Raw genomic sequence first — 17765 nt, forward strand, 5'->3', positions numbered from 1 at the left:
ACAATACAGGAGGAAACATTAAGCAATTTCACATCCACCAATTTCAAACACTTGGTTGAAACCACCCAAATCCTAGTCTCCCTTAAGAAGCTATTATTGATCAGTAATTAAGTTAAACTTATTAAATGTTTTCCATCTCGTATTTGATATCTGAGTTTAATACTCATGAGATAACATGATATTTGAGTTTAATACTAACTTTGTGATCTGTTTCTTCCTTTTATGTTCCACTTTTTTTTTTTTTAATTAAAAAAGAATAGTTTCATCTTAACAATCTGAAATTTGGTGGAAAATGTGAACATAATTTTAGATTTTAGGGACCCTTTTGATCTGTATTTCCAGAACGTAAGCGCACAATGACTTGTCAGGTCATAGCTCCACTTGATCACTTAGCTGTCCTCAGGCTCCCTGCTAGTTTGATTTAATCTATCTTGAGAGGTAAAAATTGCACTTGACCATGTTTAATTGCCAATGTCAGAAAACAGCAATTTTGAATTTTTGCTCTTTGCTAAAAACAGAAAAGGCTCTCCAGAAGTATTTCAAAGACACCTAATTTAGAGAAGTCTTTAAAAAATAAAAATAAGCAGGAAGAATAGAGGCTAACACAGAAGAGCAGTGCTACTGAAGAAACTGAATAGAACTTAAACAGTTTCTACTATTTTAATTAATCTATTATTTCTGTTATTAATATATGACTAATTCTAAAACATGTCTTAATGTGTCTCTTATGCAGAAATAAAAAATAAAGTGTCACCTTATTCTGGAATTTTTCATCTATCAAATTTACAAAGGGAGTGATTTTTTTTTAAAGCCAGAGTCCTATTTGTACATCCCATCGACATTGACAAAAATAAAAATGTAACAAGACTGCCAGACTGCTGGGAGGTACAAAAGGAACATCCAGCAAAGAAGAAAAGGGGCAGTGGCCCAGGAACGAGATGATAAATGCAAAGCGATGGCAAAGGAGCAAAGAGTATGGCCGAAGAACGCATAGGGCAGCATTAAAGCACTGAGAAAGGGCACGCTGACACTCGTCAGTCCGAAAACGATGTGCATAGCTTTGACGTTTGAGTGCTTAAATACTTCTACGTGTTTCACTGTATGATCCAGCCAATCAGAGATCATGTAAAAAAATTTCTTACTGCCACCATTCAACAAATTATTTCTATTATCTGGATATTTATAGAGAATAAAATAATTGATATAACTGATCATTGCAAACTGGCTATTAACAGGAAGATTATCTGGAACTACTAAAAAATTAATGTTAAAACCAAGCCATTATATATTTCTAAACACATCATCTAAAATATTCAACATGAATTTTACATTTTTTCAGACATAAGTTAATGAAATTAACAAATATTTATTGAATGCCTACCATGGGGCATTAAGTGTTTAAGATATATCAGTAAACACAATATTCTCAAGGAACTCCCATTCTAGAGAGAGAAATCGGCAATGTATGGCATGTTTAAATGCTTCCTCAGAAACAAAGCACTAATTTTTATAATGATTACTTCGTCTGTAGCATAAACAGGGTACAAACTGAAAAACAATTCTCTGAGCTTTACTGTCTAGAATATATGTAGTTCAGGAGTTTTCAAGGATTAAACAAAGATTTCCTCAATTTGTTCAGTTGAAACCAAAATAACAAAACTTCTAATCTTTTTACTTCTCTTGAAAATGCTCCCCAAATACTGCATTATAAATATTTAATATGTACATTTTTAAAGGATTTCACATACTATTTTTGCCAGTTTCTGAGACACCAAACCTTAAGCTATTAGAGGACAGAAATGTTTTTCTCATTTCTTCTTTCTGAATTCAGCACCTGCAGTGTTTAGAATAAAGCACAATCCTGAATTACAAAACTATAAAATAATTTCAATTTGTGTCAAAGAAACTGCTTCTAACTTTACCATAACTGAAAAATGGCTGTCTTGTTCAAGCACTTCCAAATTATATTTCAGAATGTTTCAATTAATTAGAAATGTATAAATATTGATGTTGCACTTAAAATCTTAAGTATTGCTTAAGCAGTAGATACATGGCTCTAAAGTTTTAAGAAGATCCATCCATCCAAGTTGGATTATTTAAACTTGCAATAAATAGATGTATTTTCTTGGAAAAATATCTATTGTTACAGTTAAACTTGAGTTTCCTTTCTAACAAGATTTTATGATTACTCGTTTATATTGTTCTTTCCGCAGGAATTCACACACCCCCTGTTTGCATCCTGTTATTCACTTAGAGCTTCCCCTGACTTCGCTAGACTGTTTCCCTAGTGGTAGTTTTAACTGCACACAGGAGTCCTAATCACTGTCAGCACGCTCCAAGTCTCCCTGTTTGCATTTAGTATTTCTTTCTGGTGATAAGGATTACTTTAAAAATTTTAGTCTCTATTCTCTCAAAAGACTGAACTGTCTCTCTAGACACACTAGTGGTCTGGACAAGACTTCAGGACCTTTTTTTTTTTTTTTTTTTTACAGATTATTTCCTTTGCCTTCCACCTCACTCTGTTCTTATATTGAACAATCTAAGAACCTGCTTAGGGTATGTACTACACTGAAACCCAAGCAAACATGTTTATAGTCTTTTTAAAGTTTTATACATTTAAATTTGTCTTTCTGAAGAAAACAATTATTTTAAAAAGTAATTTAGGGCATAATCAAGGCCAGGTTAAATCACTGCCTCAGACTCACCTAGGATGCTTATAAAACTTCAGATTCCTGGGTTCTACATAGAATCTATGTAGAATCGGCATAAAAGGGGCATGCCCTAGAATGTGTGTTTTAACAAGCTTTTCAGGTAATTCTGATGCACGCTGAAGCCTAAAACCCGGTAATGCAAGGAGACTAAAATTCAAGATAATATAATTGATAAAGGAGTGATGCAAATAGCATAATAAAATCCTACTGTCAAATACACCAAGCCGTAATAAAAAATAAACTCATCAATGAAAAGCTAAGAAAATACCTTTTAATGAGAGCTCCATAATGAGCACAGCTAAACTATGACATTCTTTATAGGGTAGACTTTGGGATCTCCTTTACTTAAAATATTGAACAAGACACACATGTCTAATCATGAAAAAATATATATGTATATAAATTTATACACTAAATTTGGATAAAAGCTACATATGTTAATAGTTGTTACCACACACACAGAAGCTAGAAAGCAGTATTAAATGGTACACTGGCTACGCACACACACACAGAAGCTAGAAAGCAGTATTAAATGGTACACTGGCTACTCGCTCTCTAAGCAGCTTCAGTTCTGCTCTACTGCTTCTAAACAGAGAACAGCCCATACATTTTCCCCTCTTTTTAAGATATACAGTTTGACTTCATATTATAGAGCAGCAAGAAACGAAAAGGCAAAATGACTCACATCAATACATCTTTACCAGAGTGAAGGGGTAATGCCTCCTTGGTTCCCAGACTGTTAGCTCTCTAAGCAGGGAGACCACATCTTACATGTCATGGGGCCATCCCTCCCACCCCCCTGCCCGCAAAATCAAGCAGTAAGCACAGCTGGTGAATGCCGAGGGTTAGGACGGCACTCCACGAAGTGGGAATTGTGGCCTTGAGGTTACAATCGACCACAGAGGATCCTAAGCTTCAATGTGAATCGAGCCCCACTAGCAGAATTTATGATTCCATAGGTGCAGAATGAGGCCCAAGATCTGGCATGTTTCACAGCTCCTAGGTGATGCTAATGTTGTTTGGGAACTATACTTGAAGAACCATGGATCTAGGTAAAGTCCACAGGATTTTGCTATATAAACGGTTTCCAGAAAAGAGAAGTAACTGAGACATGGTGAGGAAAAACAACATAGGAAATCTGGAAAACTGGGTTCTAGTCCCAGGTTTATCGTAAAATGACTATACAGCTGATAAAATACACATACACCAATGATGATCACATAACTCACCTAGAAGATGAAGGGTCTGGCATAGATGTAAATTGAAAATTCAAAGACTTTTTTAACACAGATCAGAGAAAATTTAAGTGTCTTCTATGAACTCTGAAATTATTATCTTCAACTCAGTGATTATTACCCAGGTGACAACTATTAACATATGTAGCTTTTATCCAAAATAAAGAATATACAGCAAACAACAACAACAAAAAGATGCTCAGACTAAACACATCAAACCATCCAAATGTAATCCTAAAGGGAAGTAACTGTTTTGCAACATTCTAAACACAAGTTGCAAATTCAAGTTTCTGTAAATGTGTCTAGGGCAGCAGTAACAGCATCATCTGAGAGCTTGTTAAAAATACAGACTCTCTGGCCACACCTACCCTACTGCATAAAAAGCTTCATCTTAACAAGATCCCTACGTGATCTGTAAGCACTGACATAGGCCATTGGGATTTTATTCCTTACTACTGTTTGTAAAATAACACAACATACTTAACACTGAACATTACCTTAAAAAAAATCTATTTTTTGACATATAAACAGATAAAAAGAGAAATCAAGAAATTATTTTACATGAGAGACATCCTCAAATAAAAGCTTCCATTTAAAATGCTTTCTGCTAGGAAAATACTGTACGATTAAAAGTTAACAAATATCTAGCTCAAATCCCAAACTTTATAGCTGACTGAAGGGGATGCTAACTGGTTTGGTTAATGTTAAATAGTCTGTCAGTGGCACAATGGAGACTGAAATCCAATTCTTCTGACTCCTGTAACAAAATGCTCTTTCTGGTGGTAAAGAAAACTTTAAATTACAATTTCATGGAGTAAACATACAGTTAATATAAAGCAGAAGTATACATAATTATGAAAGGATAAATAAAATGGCATATCTACAAAATATATTGAAAGAAATCTGGCAAAAATATATCATAGCAGTTACCATGTATTTTATTCTTTCCATAAAAAAAAAGAGATACTTTAAAAAGCTGAACTGGAAGAACTAAAAAATGACATAAATATGAGCATAACTTCCAAATGATTTTTAAAGAATGACACCACATATCACTTAGTGGCAGCATCTGTTTGATGAATGAATCTGGAAAACTGATTTCTGGAAATATTAAGTTTTAATATTTTAAAACTTAAGTTTTACTATAAATTTTTAAGTTTTACTATACAGCAATAAACAAAACTTTTTCACGTACAGCTAATTTTTGCAGTTTTACACAGAAGGAGAAACAGCCATATTCAACGTATTTCATAAGTGATTATAGAAAAATTAAACCCTTCTGTCTTACCATCAAAGAAGCTCTTGGCTCTTAGGTAACTGACACTCAGCCTAAGAACAGAAAGTTTGTCCAGCTTATTAATGATATCTTGTGGAAAAGGCAGCAGGCTGGCCAAACGGTCCAGCTCTGTATTAAGTCGGTCTCTATGTCGCTTAGAAGGATTAGACTTGACTCCTTCAGCCGGGATTGGCTTGATGCTGAAAAGCAAACAAAATGCCATAAAATACCTTAGAATATATAAAGCAAAAATGTCTACTGCATTATAGCATCTCCTCAAATATTTCACTAATAAAACATCTAAAATCTACTTTAAGTTTATATAAGTCCTTTCGAAATGCTCCTTTCATGTCTTAATCAAGCAAAACAAGGGAATGAAGAATATTCTTCACAATGTTTTATTAAAAGCTTATGAACCCATGAGAGGAAAATACTTGAGTACAGCTTATATATGGCATACTTCACATCTGTGGTATAGTGATTCCCAATTGACAAATCTACTAGGTAGGATCCCCCAGCCCCCAACGCTGCCACTGTTAAGGAAAAGGGAAACAAAATCTGTGATGTATTGTGTGAAAATTATGCTTCCTTTGCTATCTTCAACAAGAAGCATTTTGGCATCATTTATATAGTAGATAAATGAGAGTGACCCTAAAAAAAAGCTTATCATCGTCATTCCCAGCTTCCTGTATTTAACACTTTTGTCCTGTCAGTGACAACTTCTCAAAGCCCTCTGTCACCTCCAGACAGACCTAGTGCCATCTAATGGGGTCCTCCAACGTTAAAACAAGAAGAATTTTGACATTAGTTATTTGTATTTGTTAAGTGACAAATATTATATGTTATCCATGATTACTGGCAAATTTTGCTTTTATGACTGGTCAGTAGTTCTAGTCATTAGCATTCATAGTTTGTGCCTCAATTAGATAACTCAATGAAATGCCAACATTTAGTATGATTTCCTTCTGAGAGAAAAGACAGTTATGGTTAGGAGCAGAACTTGAGTTCAGAAATGAGAAATTGTACTACTTCACATAGTAGGACTTCACAGCAGAGACTCATTGTTTAAAGTGAATTTACAGATCAGACACCCATGCTGAAATATAGAGAAGATATTCAAAAACCAAAGTAATTTTTAGATCATGCCTCTGTATCTTTCCATTAGCCAGAAAAATAATTATCCAGGGTATTCTTATAATGAACACTTTTTTCCAGTTTTATTGAGAAGACAAAAATATTTTTGACAGTTCAAATTACAGTATCTTTAAAAAGTAGAAGAAATTGGCTTGAGTATATAGCAATTAATTGGATTCCATCAAAGAATTTCTAGGTAATTTGTTTTCAATGTTATATGTGGCGCAGTACTTCCTGCAAAAAAATGATAAAGTAAATATGAAATTTTAACATGTTTTCAAACTCTCTCTAACAAGCAATTTCTTCACAACTTGCCTATTCTATTTTTTCTATTACAGTCCATGTTATTTCTACAAAAAATAATGAACTGGTAAAATGGCATACATACAAAATAAGTCAGTAAACACTATCTCCAGACTATTTACATAATTAATTACTTAATAAAAATTGTTAACTGTTTCTCTAGCTATTCCCCGAATCGTATTCCCTTTATAATCAAATTCAAGTCACACCCAATTACTGCATTTCACCAATTAATCAACTGTACTTCAACTTTTACCTACAATACATGTCTACTTAAGTGAATAATTCTCTGACTAATCACTTGCTAACACAAATATTTGCACCTATTATGTCCTGTGCAGTCCAGGAAAACTCTCTTGTACATATCTGAAAGTGCTGTGGGAGCTAAATACAGGGAGCAACCAATTGCTTGAAAAAGATTTTTTACAGAAAAGGTGATGTCTGAGATGGATCTTGAAAGAGGAATGGGATTTCAGGAGACGTGACTGAGAAATGGTGATTTGAGAGAAGTCCTCTGTCTGAAGTGTGAAGCAAAGGGTACGAGAGAAAGAAGGGGGAGGCTGGTTGGGGCTATGTTCTCTCAACAAATACTGACCACCCACCATGTGCCGAGCACGCAACACTGAGCAGTGAACAAAACGCACTAAAGCTCCTGATCTCATGAATCTTACATTAAAGTGGGAGGATACATACATACATAAATATATAACTTTTTAGGCTGGTAAGTGTTAAGAAGAAAAATAAAGCAAGAAAAGAAACTAAGGAGTGACAGGGATGCTGGGTTTGATGGCCAGGGAAGGTCTCTCTAATGGGATGTTTCAGCAGACATGAATACAACAAAGGAGTAAGCCATGTGGGTGTCTGATGAAAAAAAATATATATATATATTCAAGGCAGAGGACATAGCAAGTTTCCCCATAAAAACAGTATCAAATTGGACTTTGAAGTCATCCTAAGCTTTTTACTGGAGTTTACATGACAAGTCTTGTGTTTTACTGTAGCTGACTCTGGTGATGGCAAGGACAAAATACAGAGTAGATCTCACTGAAAAGCACTTCTTGAATGTAAAATGTAAATCTAAGTCACTCCTTGATTCAAACCTTTCAGCAGCTCCACATAGTCCATGTTCCTTAGCCCAGCAAACAAAACGCTTCTTGATCTTTCTATGGCGCCTATCTATTTATTTCTCTGGCCTTACTGCCTCCACAGCCAGAGCCTTCCTTGTCGTCCATTATACTCCAGAGCTAAGAAATTACTTCCAGTCACCAATGTGTACTTTGGTGCCTTCTCATATTCCTCTCCCCTGTTCCACCTCACTGGCTATAAAGCCCTGCTCAATCAGATCACTTTTGTAAAGCCTTCTCTGACCTACTCACAATGAATGGATTTCCTCCAGCACTACTTCTGTACCTAATGCATCTTATGCAAATGTCCTACACAACCATTCCATTAAGGAATATTCTGTGCAGATAACATTTCCCATAAATTAAAAATGAAATCCAGTCCTGCACTCCTGGTAGCTTTCCAATAATGATTATAAAACACTGGAGAGAGGAAAGTAACACTAACAGAAACAAGACAAGCTGATACGACACAGGGAGAAATAACTACAGTATGAGAAAAAGTCTTAAGGGTATTCTTCCATGTAGTATTGCTGCCTATTTTGTGCTGGCTCATTGCAGTGTTCGAACCTACACTAGATGAGACTGCTTCTTTTATACAATGCAAAACTGTTCATAGCTCTAACATATTATTATGCACATTATGGAATATTGAGCATGAGATCAAATTTCCTAAGTCAAGTGTTATGTAACGTATATTGCATATACTTGTTTGTTGCTCTTATTACTATGAAAAGTTAATCACTTTTATATCCCCACTGCTCAGCATAGTACTTGATACAGAGTGAACTTTCGATTAATGTCTGCTGATCAGAAATGTCCAGAAAAGATATGATAGAAGCCTGACCAAAGGCAGTAATAATAGAGTAAGGACTAGCTTGAGCTATTTAAATAGAGCATTTTGTGCCTATTACAAAACTGAGAACATAGCTGGACTCAAATGTCCACTGAATTAAACTGACTTGCTGACCAACGAGGTTTAGTAAGTAAGGGAGAAGAAAACGTTGAGTGAGAAGAGGTTGAGAATGACTGCGGTTTGCAGCTTAGAGTCACAACTATAATTCCTAGTAGAAGGTAAACTAAAGAGAAAAGAGACTTGAGGACACACCTCACTGACATCAACATTTAAGTGCAAGGTTAAGGAAGAGGCACTGGGAAAGATGTCAGAGGAGGAATGGTTGGACAGACAGAAAAAGAATCAGGGTGGATCATTTTGGAGTTTACAAAACAAAGTCAAATGCACAGAGGAATTAAAGTCAGGACTGAGAAGCACTCACCGGATTTGACATTTCAAACCCAATGTTGTTAAAGCTGCAGTAATAAATTCAACACTACTATACTTTTTCACTGATTTTGTGAGAAACCATCAGACATTTTTTGTAACAATATTTCATACTTATTCAAACATACTGAAGATACACAAAATAATTAAAAATAGATCAGTTTATATCAATTTACATCAATTTATGTCAATTACACTTGACTTGGGTTACGCCAGTGCTTTTTTGTCTTTAAATCTATGCCAAAACGATACTGCCAAGCAACTATTTAAATAAAAAGCTACATCTGAAATATAAATAAATGTCCCAGTAAGATTGGATTGGGGAGATCTGGAGTTCAGACATCTCCTAAAATAGAGAAACTGGAAGATGTTGATCAGGTAAAGGAAAAACTTATTATTTTTTAAACCTTAACCTCGAAAATCTTGTCCCAACCTGTAATCAAGACCGTTGTGAAATCATGACTCCAGCTGCATTGCATGCCCTGCCTGAGTGTTTGGAGCCCTGCGCGCTGGGAGTTCTGGTGGCGACAGGCCCAGCGGCACGTCCAATGCCGGTCTGAATGTGATCTGTAAAGCCTTAATTTTTAATATCCCAGTCTAAAATGTCTGTTAGGCTCATCGCTTGTGCCCAGTGTTTGACATGACATTTATCCTAAAACCTCAAACAACATGCAAAGATACAGCTTTAGTCATCCTATGGGATTAAAGCGACACTGTCGAACAATAGATTACCTGTGACAGTCCCAAATATGCTCTATTAGCTTTTTCCTCTGGATGATTTAATCCACTCCCACTGCTTCTGTCTACAAGCCAATAATTTGTTTATCTTTATTCCCAGCCCTGGATCTCCTCTCATTCATATTTCCCAGAACTTAGGCACCCACTTCTCTGCATCTATTATGATACTATTCTCCATCCAGTAGCTTCAAAATTGAAGTATTCCTTAATAAATCTCTCTACCATACCAATTAAGCCCTACTTTAAACCCACCCATTCCTTATTTCCTCCCCACAGCTTTAGTATGTACTTATCTCTAAATATAAATGTTGAATGTTTAGTCATAAGTACATAATATAATATTGAAAAGGTGATCTGTGGCACAAATAACATTAAATTTCATTGTGAGGCTGAATATAGCGAGATATTTTACTTCCCCATATGAGGCAAAAAACATTTACAATAACTTCTAAGAATTCTGGCTGGATGTCACTTTTAATGAGTCATCCATCCAATGGCCACTCTCCTGCTGCTCCTCTACAGTAGCGCTGGGTCATTCCCTTTCCCTCCTTTTTACCTAAGGAGTGGTGATGAGGCACAAATGGCACGTAGTCTCTCGCATGAGACTCTAATAGTGAAAACTTGGAACATGAAATATATCCTAGAAATCACAGTTACTTCCATAACTCTGAAAAAAAATCATTAATAACATTCCCTTTTTACTCTTGTATGAATATACACTTTTTCTTAGTATTTCTCTTTAAACCCACATAAAATGTATCTTCTATATCAAAAATCACTGAAACATTAGCAGAAAAGTCTTAAGTAGTGGTCAAATATATACCATGTGCACGGTACGAGGAAGCTCTGATAGATTTAAAGACAAATAAAAGATAGTCCTATCTTTAAAAAGCTTCTATTTCCTACTAGGAGGAGATACATTCTATAACAAGACAAAATCAAACATAATGTATTGCTCAATAACACAAGTGCTATAAAGTGATGCCAAGAGTTCAGGAAAGTAGAAGCTCATGTACAGGTAATGAGGGAAGGTCTCATGGAGATGTGGTGTCTAAATCGGGTCTTAAAGACAGGTAAGTCACTTCCGATTTCATAATGTCAGAGTACACAGCTTTTCTTTCAAGTACCATACCATTCTGTTCCAGAAAATCATGCCAAACAAGGGAAACAAGAGATAGAAACACAAAGTCTGTCTTCAATAAAACGTAAGAGACAGCTAAATCCAGATGCAAACAAATATGAGGATGGAAAAGAGAAATCAATAAGAACAGGAAAGTATAATCATAGTGTATTAGCTCAGCAGAAAACAGTATTCATAGTTAAAAAATGATGAAACACAAAGTGAATTTAATTTAAAATTGTGATATTATAATATTGAGAAGATGGAGAAAGGAATAGGAGAGATGAAATAGCACTAATTACCTTAACTATCACAATCAAACAGCAACAGATCCCTAAATGCTAAACTGAAGACAGCATTATATACATTTTATTGACTTTTTTAATGTGCATGTATTATTTAATAGAAATACTTTTTAAAGGAGCAAAGTAAAAAGGAGCAAAGTAAAAATGACTAAAAAATATTACATAAAGCAAATAAAGTAAAAAATCTGCAAATACCACACAACTACTTCACACCCACAATTCCAACAAGTTCAGTTACCTACTCCATCATTTTTGCCTATGAAAGGCAATTGTCAAATTAATATTTTTAAGCAAAAAATGCAAAGACAGGCTACCAATAGTAATGTAAACTTACTGCAGAGCAATGTGACACTATGCTATGTCTCAGAGCATACTATTTGGCTCAATCTTAAAAGTATACATAACTTTGTACCCCAAAATTCCATGTATAGGAACTTTTCCTAAGGAAATAACTAAAAATTTGCATAGAAATTCACGTCTTAAGTGTATTCTCTGAAAAAACTAGTTAAAATATTAAAAGGTTGGAAATAACAGAATTTGCCCCTAAAAGTTAAATAAATTATGGAAGACTACCAGAATGGAGTACTATGCAGCCATTAAAATTTCATGTTTCAAAGGAGGAAAGGTAGAGAGCAAATCAATGAGAAAGCAGGAACAGACTTAGAGGAAAGGGCATGAATGCAAATATGGAGATTAAGCATGGAAATCATGTATGGGAAAACGGCAAATAATTTATCTTGGAACATTGCCTATTTGAGAACAAACAGTGGACAGCAAGGAAATACCTGGGATATGGATGTACCATAGGCACTGCTGAACATATTCACCTGGACAGTATTGTGAGGTTGGTAAGAAAGCCTGGGATCTGATATTCAAACTCAGCTTTTTCATTTTCTATCTGATGATTCTGAATTTAAACCTCAGGTCCTTGTCTATAAAACTGAAATACTATTAACTTTTCATAGTACTATTAGAAAGATGAAATAAATGATGTATGCAAAGCACAGTGTATGATTGTACCATAATACTAATAAAGTCTTTTTTGTTATGTTAAACCACTATGCAGAAAGAAATCAATTTTGAAGAAGTGTGAAAGTAAAAAGTACTGCTGTTAAAGATCTGCATGGTATTTACTTCTAAGTAACTGTCTTAACTATACACATCAACAAGCATGTACTATGTAAGTTTATTCACCAGTGAAACAGCATATTTCCGCCATACAAGTAATTGAGAACGTAATCATATACTGCCTCTTACTGTTTCACAGGAGAATTGATTGTTCTGGGATAATGTAAGCTAAGATTTTTTTTAAAAAAATAGAACTTACATTTTTGTTTCATTATATCTTTAGCAGTAGTTGCAATTTATACAATTCTTTTGTTCTGCTAAATTCAGTTGTGAGAGTGTCAGCATAGGTGTTCACTGCCCTATATTGTTCAAGAATCTGCCCAGACCTACAAAAGCAAGGAAACTAGACCTTGTCTTTTAGTTCAGACCTAGTGCTCTTTCAATTGATAGCTCACTGTTTCCTCTTTTTTGCCATTTATTTTTTATAAATGTTACTGATAACTACACATTTTCACTTACATAATCTTAATATGTAAGAGCTTCTACAGTCACTATGTATAAGCTATCCAAATAAAGCTATTTGAAAAAAAAAATGGTGGAGTAATAGTTTTGTAAATGAAAAGACCTATCCTTCTATTTTAGAAGATATTTGGGAAATTGTATTATACAACATTTATATATAACATTTTCAGTAAAACGTTGTATAATTTTATTCTACTCAATAGGTGTTATATAAATGAGGTTCCTGAGATTTAAATAGCAACTTAGCAAAAATAACAAGAAGACAATGCTTTTACATTATATTAACATTATTAATATGTAACAAAATGAAAAGGATTAGCTAAGTCTCAGAAGTTATTTCCAGTTCTGATGTTTCATGACGGCTGGCTGATCACCACCACCACTACTGATATCATTTTTAAGTGCAGAAGTCATTTATTCACAGCTATTATTTGCCAACATTCAGTACTAAGTTTCTAGAAATATGGTAACTGAAGTACCACTAAAACTTTTTCTATATTAATACAACTTCAAAAATACAAAAATATATCCAAAGTTATCACTAGAGAAAAAGATTCTACTTAATAGTACACTTTTCAACTATTTGCATGAGACAACTAAACAAATGGACAAAAATGCTATCATCTCCAAAGAAAATAAAACAAGAACAAGATTTAAGTAGAAAATATATACATTTTGTTTTGTTTTGTTTTGAGCAAGGTTCTTCAGTATGGAACTACATTTTAAGAAAACTTGTAGTAGAATTGATTCCTAAGGTTATCTTTTAAAATGTCTTCTTGACGGTAGCAAGGAACATGAATCGGATGTAAGGTTGCTTCAGATCCTTTAACTTTCTTTCATTACTCCTAAGAGGAAGAATACATTTACTGAGCGTTTACTTTGTACAACACATTTTAGAAAGATTAAATGTACCACATTTAAGATGTAATAAAAGATAATTTTCAATGTTACATTTGCCACTAGAGGGAGTTTATCTTATTTAATTAATTCAATTGAGGATTGACTGGAAGAGCTTCAGGTTAAAATTATGTTACTTAATTGATTCCAAAATTTTATGGAACTGTGTATTTCAATGGCTGTTTTATCAACAGTTCTGTAATTATGCTATAACGTATTTCCTCTTCAAGTAAAATAAAATGGCTTTCACTTAAGATGTTGAAGTCAAATTTCAATAGCATTTTCGACATACACAAGATGTATTTTTCTGACAATGTTGGCATATTTTAGACCCCATTAGCTACAAACTAGTAATTAAAAAAAATCTGTATTAACCTTAATATTAGATTTAATGGCCATATTCCTAAAATGAACTTAGATTAACTGCATTATAAAGCTAACCATTTTTCATCCAGGTAAAAGTAATTTATAAACATTTCATGTGATTCTGTAAATGCCAGCACTAGGCTTTACTTCTGGAGCAATAAAGTTACATTTTAAGGCATTTACATGATTAAAGGCAATGCTGGTGCTAAATAAAGATATGATAAACATCTATACTAACTAAAGGTAATGTGGAAAATGCTTTAGTAACATTGTATTACAAGAAATTATTAAATACAACATATTAAAGTGTTAGAAAGTATATTAAAATATTAAGATAAAATAAAAAAAGTTACAGCTTACATTAATAAAACAAAAATGTAATGTGTTTAAGAGGAAAGATCTTAATAAAATGTAATCTAGAAGCCCAAAATGTTAAACTTTATAATGAATGCAAAAATAAGGCATTTATTTATTTATTTTTTTAAGTCATCTAGGTCCTTTTGTAACACACTGACAGAAACTCGATAATTTAAAAATCCATTAGGGATACCTTCAAGTTTTCTGACTATACACATAAAATCCATGATACCTCTATTATAAATTATGCTAAGTGTACTATTAAATTAATAAATATGCAGAACAGCCATTTGGAATGCCTCTCGATTTTAACCATCAAGGACAAAGTCAAATCAGATAAATACATTTTTATATAAGAAAATACTCTACTTTTGCAAGTTTGTAAATCAATGTCACAGAACTGCCAAAACAGAAAATTGCTAACTCGGCAGTGTATTCCTAATGTCAGCCACACTGCAGAATAAGACTTCCAAATTTTAATTAGTCAATTTATAGATGAATGTTCTCTGTTAATGCCAAGTCTAGATCTGAAGAACTATTATCTTCAGATCAAAATTCTAAAAGGAAATTAAAACTCCAGAATAATGAAACTTTGAAACGAGTTAGTGGTTTTAAATAAATCTTAAACTGTTATTTTTCTGGTTTGGGTTAGTGACCTAAGTTTTCAGCAAAATGCACAGTTCTGATTTGCTCTGAGTAAATCTTTAATGTGTTCTTAAAATTGTTTATGAAAATTTGAAAAATGCGAAGTAAATTAACTCAGTTATAATAAGGAATAAACAAATGAATACAACCAACTCACAAAAGTAAATCTGTCTCAAGCACGGATTTGTTTTTCTTAAAAAAAAAAAATTATTTTGAAGTACTTGCAATCTCACACAAATATCCTACCAAAACAAACAAAAAAATCTGTTTGTAATCGCTCAATTAGAATTGACAAACTCCGAAGTAGGGGGAAAAGGGAATTAGAGAAAGATACCAAGAATGAAAATGTCTGTGTCACTAATTCCAGTTCCAAATCTCTTACTTTACAGACGCTAAAACCACCGCAGAAGTGATAAACTCCCCCCAAAAAGTAGCTGAAAAATCAAATCTCCCACTGCACCTTGCCTACTACACTCACTCATATCTGCTACCATCTCTCTACACTTTACGGATACGGTCAAGTTGAGCACTACGAAATTATTGCCAAATAAGTAAATAAGAGCGCAACAGAAAGCCAGTTGCACTAGACCAAAAAATACCTTCAGAGGCACTCAGCCCCTTACTTGCAGTGGCACGTGCTTTAAACACCTGGCCCTACCAGGAATGAGAATTATAACCGTCCTCTAACCTAACCGAAGAGGATATTAAAAGTGGAAGGGGATTTCAAGAAGGGTTTATGATAACTAATTCACCAGCCCCACCGGGCAACCCAGAGCTGTCAACAAATTAGGACCACAGAAAACAGCTACAAATGGGTGGGAGTGTGAACGGGTGCTTGTGCGCTGGATATGCGAGCGCAGTTTTTAAAATGCAATAATTTAAATGAAAAAAATCCAAGGCCTGGGTCTCTCGACCCGCCCCCAAATCTCAATTCCACTGACTGTGTTGGGAATGGGACCTAATCCCCAGACCGCGGGGATTTGGGGGCGGGGTGGGGCCGCCTCCCGCACCCGCGAGCCTGAGCGCCCAGCCCCCGCGCCGAGGACGCGCTCCGGACACTCACGTTTTCTGCACCGGCTTCCGCCGCTTGCGACTGGCGTAGGTGATGTTGGCACCGCTGCCGTTCATGGTGCCCAGCTGCCGGCAGCTCCTCCCCGGGCCGTCCGCGCCTGTCTCAGGGACCTGGTTGCAGCTGGAACGACGGCAGCGGCCAGCGCCGGGTTCCACGAAGCCGCACCCGCTTCACCTGCGTCCTCCCCGGGCGGTGGGAAGTCGCCGCGCCCTCCAAGCCTCGGCTCCCACAGCCCCACGCGTCCAGGTGCGCTGCCCCGGCCTGGCGCCGGGGGCGGTGACGGGCGGAGACCCGTGTGCGAGGCAGGGCAGGTGCCGTCTATACCCGCCGAGGCGGTGCGGCGCTGCCCGCAGGTGAGGCAGCCCGGGTGGAGGAGGAGCCTGGGCCGTCTGTTTGGAATCCCGGCCTGGGTCGTGCAGTGTGGCGCCGCGCCCCGTGACCGTCACCGCGGCCCCTTGGGTAAGGGAGGCGCCGCCGTGCTGCTCCCGGGGCTTCCCCAATCCTGGGTGCTTCCCGCCTGTGGAGCTCGGGCTCCGGCCGCCACTCCGGTGTCACCAGCCCCCTCTCGGCTTCGTAGCTACCCCTGGTCTGAGCCTGTGATTCCGGGCACGCTCTTGGGACGGAGCGTCAAGTGGACCCTCCCGCCGCCGTGCGCACCGGCTGAATTGCAGAAGCGCCCCCGACCCCTCTCAGGTCCCGCCCAGCCCCTTGTAGCCCCGCCCCTGCCTACTCTGCCCCGCCCTTACCAGCTCCCTTGAGGGCCCCACCTTCCCGACGCGTAATGACGTAAGACGTAACGACGCCCCCCCCAGTAGCCATCTTCTTGAGGTCAAGGGGAGCATTTTTATGGCCACACTTCCAGCCTGGGAAGAGGTGTGACAACAAATTACGTGTATCTAAACTCTTTGTAGCTTAAACTATCTAAAGGACATATGCATCAAATAGTGAGAATAACTTCACCTTTGGAGACAGTGACTCAGCTAACCTTTGGCTAAGAATTACAGTAAGCTGGCAGATAACTAGTAGGACTAAATTTTCCTAGAGGGGAAGACTTCGACTGAGTTAGAATTTGAAAGCTAGGAGTTTCCTTGGCTGTTTTGTTTCGTCTCTGTACAAGACAATATCTTTTCCCTAGAGGGAATAACTTTGTTATTCTACAGTCAGATTTCAATTAGGTTGAAAGAAAGGAAGCAAGGAAGAAGGGAAGCAGGAGGCTTTTGGGGATAAGTAGTCTGAGATGGTTGGACAGAGGAGCTGGAAGTGAAGTTCAGGAATTTTAGGATCATATCATAAAGCCTTGATAAAGAGTCTAGATTTTATTCCGTAGGCAATGAAAACCTTTTAAAGATGTTTAACAGGAAAGTGACATTCTGGTGTCTTGGAAAAGTCACTGGGAGGAAGGTGCAAACGGGATTACAGGAGATCAAGAATGGACGCAGGGAGAGCAGTTATGGAGTTGTTGAAATAATCCAAGTGTAAGTCTAAGGAAGTGGCAGTGGGTTGGAGAAAAAAGAATATAGATCATTGAAAAGGATAAGGAAATAGGGGAAGAATGAACAATTTGAAATGGCTCTAAGATTTCTGACTCCTGTGCTATTAACCAAGATAGTGAA

At 36.3% G+C, this 17765-nt stretch overlaps 1 protein-coding gene across 1 annotated transcript in view; it reads right to left on the reverse strand.

Moving 5' to 3' along the window:
* AHR (aryl hydrocarbon receptor) overlaps positions 1-16826 on the reverse strand; it is a 37843-nt gene extending 21017 nt beyond the window's left edge. Inside the window, exons 1-2 of the mRNA XM_011362803.2 lie at positions 16144-16826; positions 5235-5422 (exon numbers count right to left, since the gene is read on the reverse strand). Of these exons, the coding sequence (XP_011361105.1) occupies positions 5235-5422; positions 16144-16208 (253 nt within the window). The 5' untranslated portion in view covers positions 16209-16826. The remainder of the gene's footprint in view (positions 1-5234; positions 5423-16143) is intronic.
* Positions 16827-17765: the final 939 nt, after the last annotated feature.

Source organism: Pteropus vampyrus, unplaced genomic scaffold (genome assembly GCF_000151845.1).
Source record: "Pteropus vampyrus isolate Shadow unplaced genomic scaffold, Pvam_2.0 Scaffold4, whole genome shotgun sequence".
Lineage (NCBI taxonomy): Eukaryota > Metazoa > Chordata > Mammalia > Chiroptera > Pteropodidae > Pteropus > Pteropus vampyrus.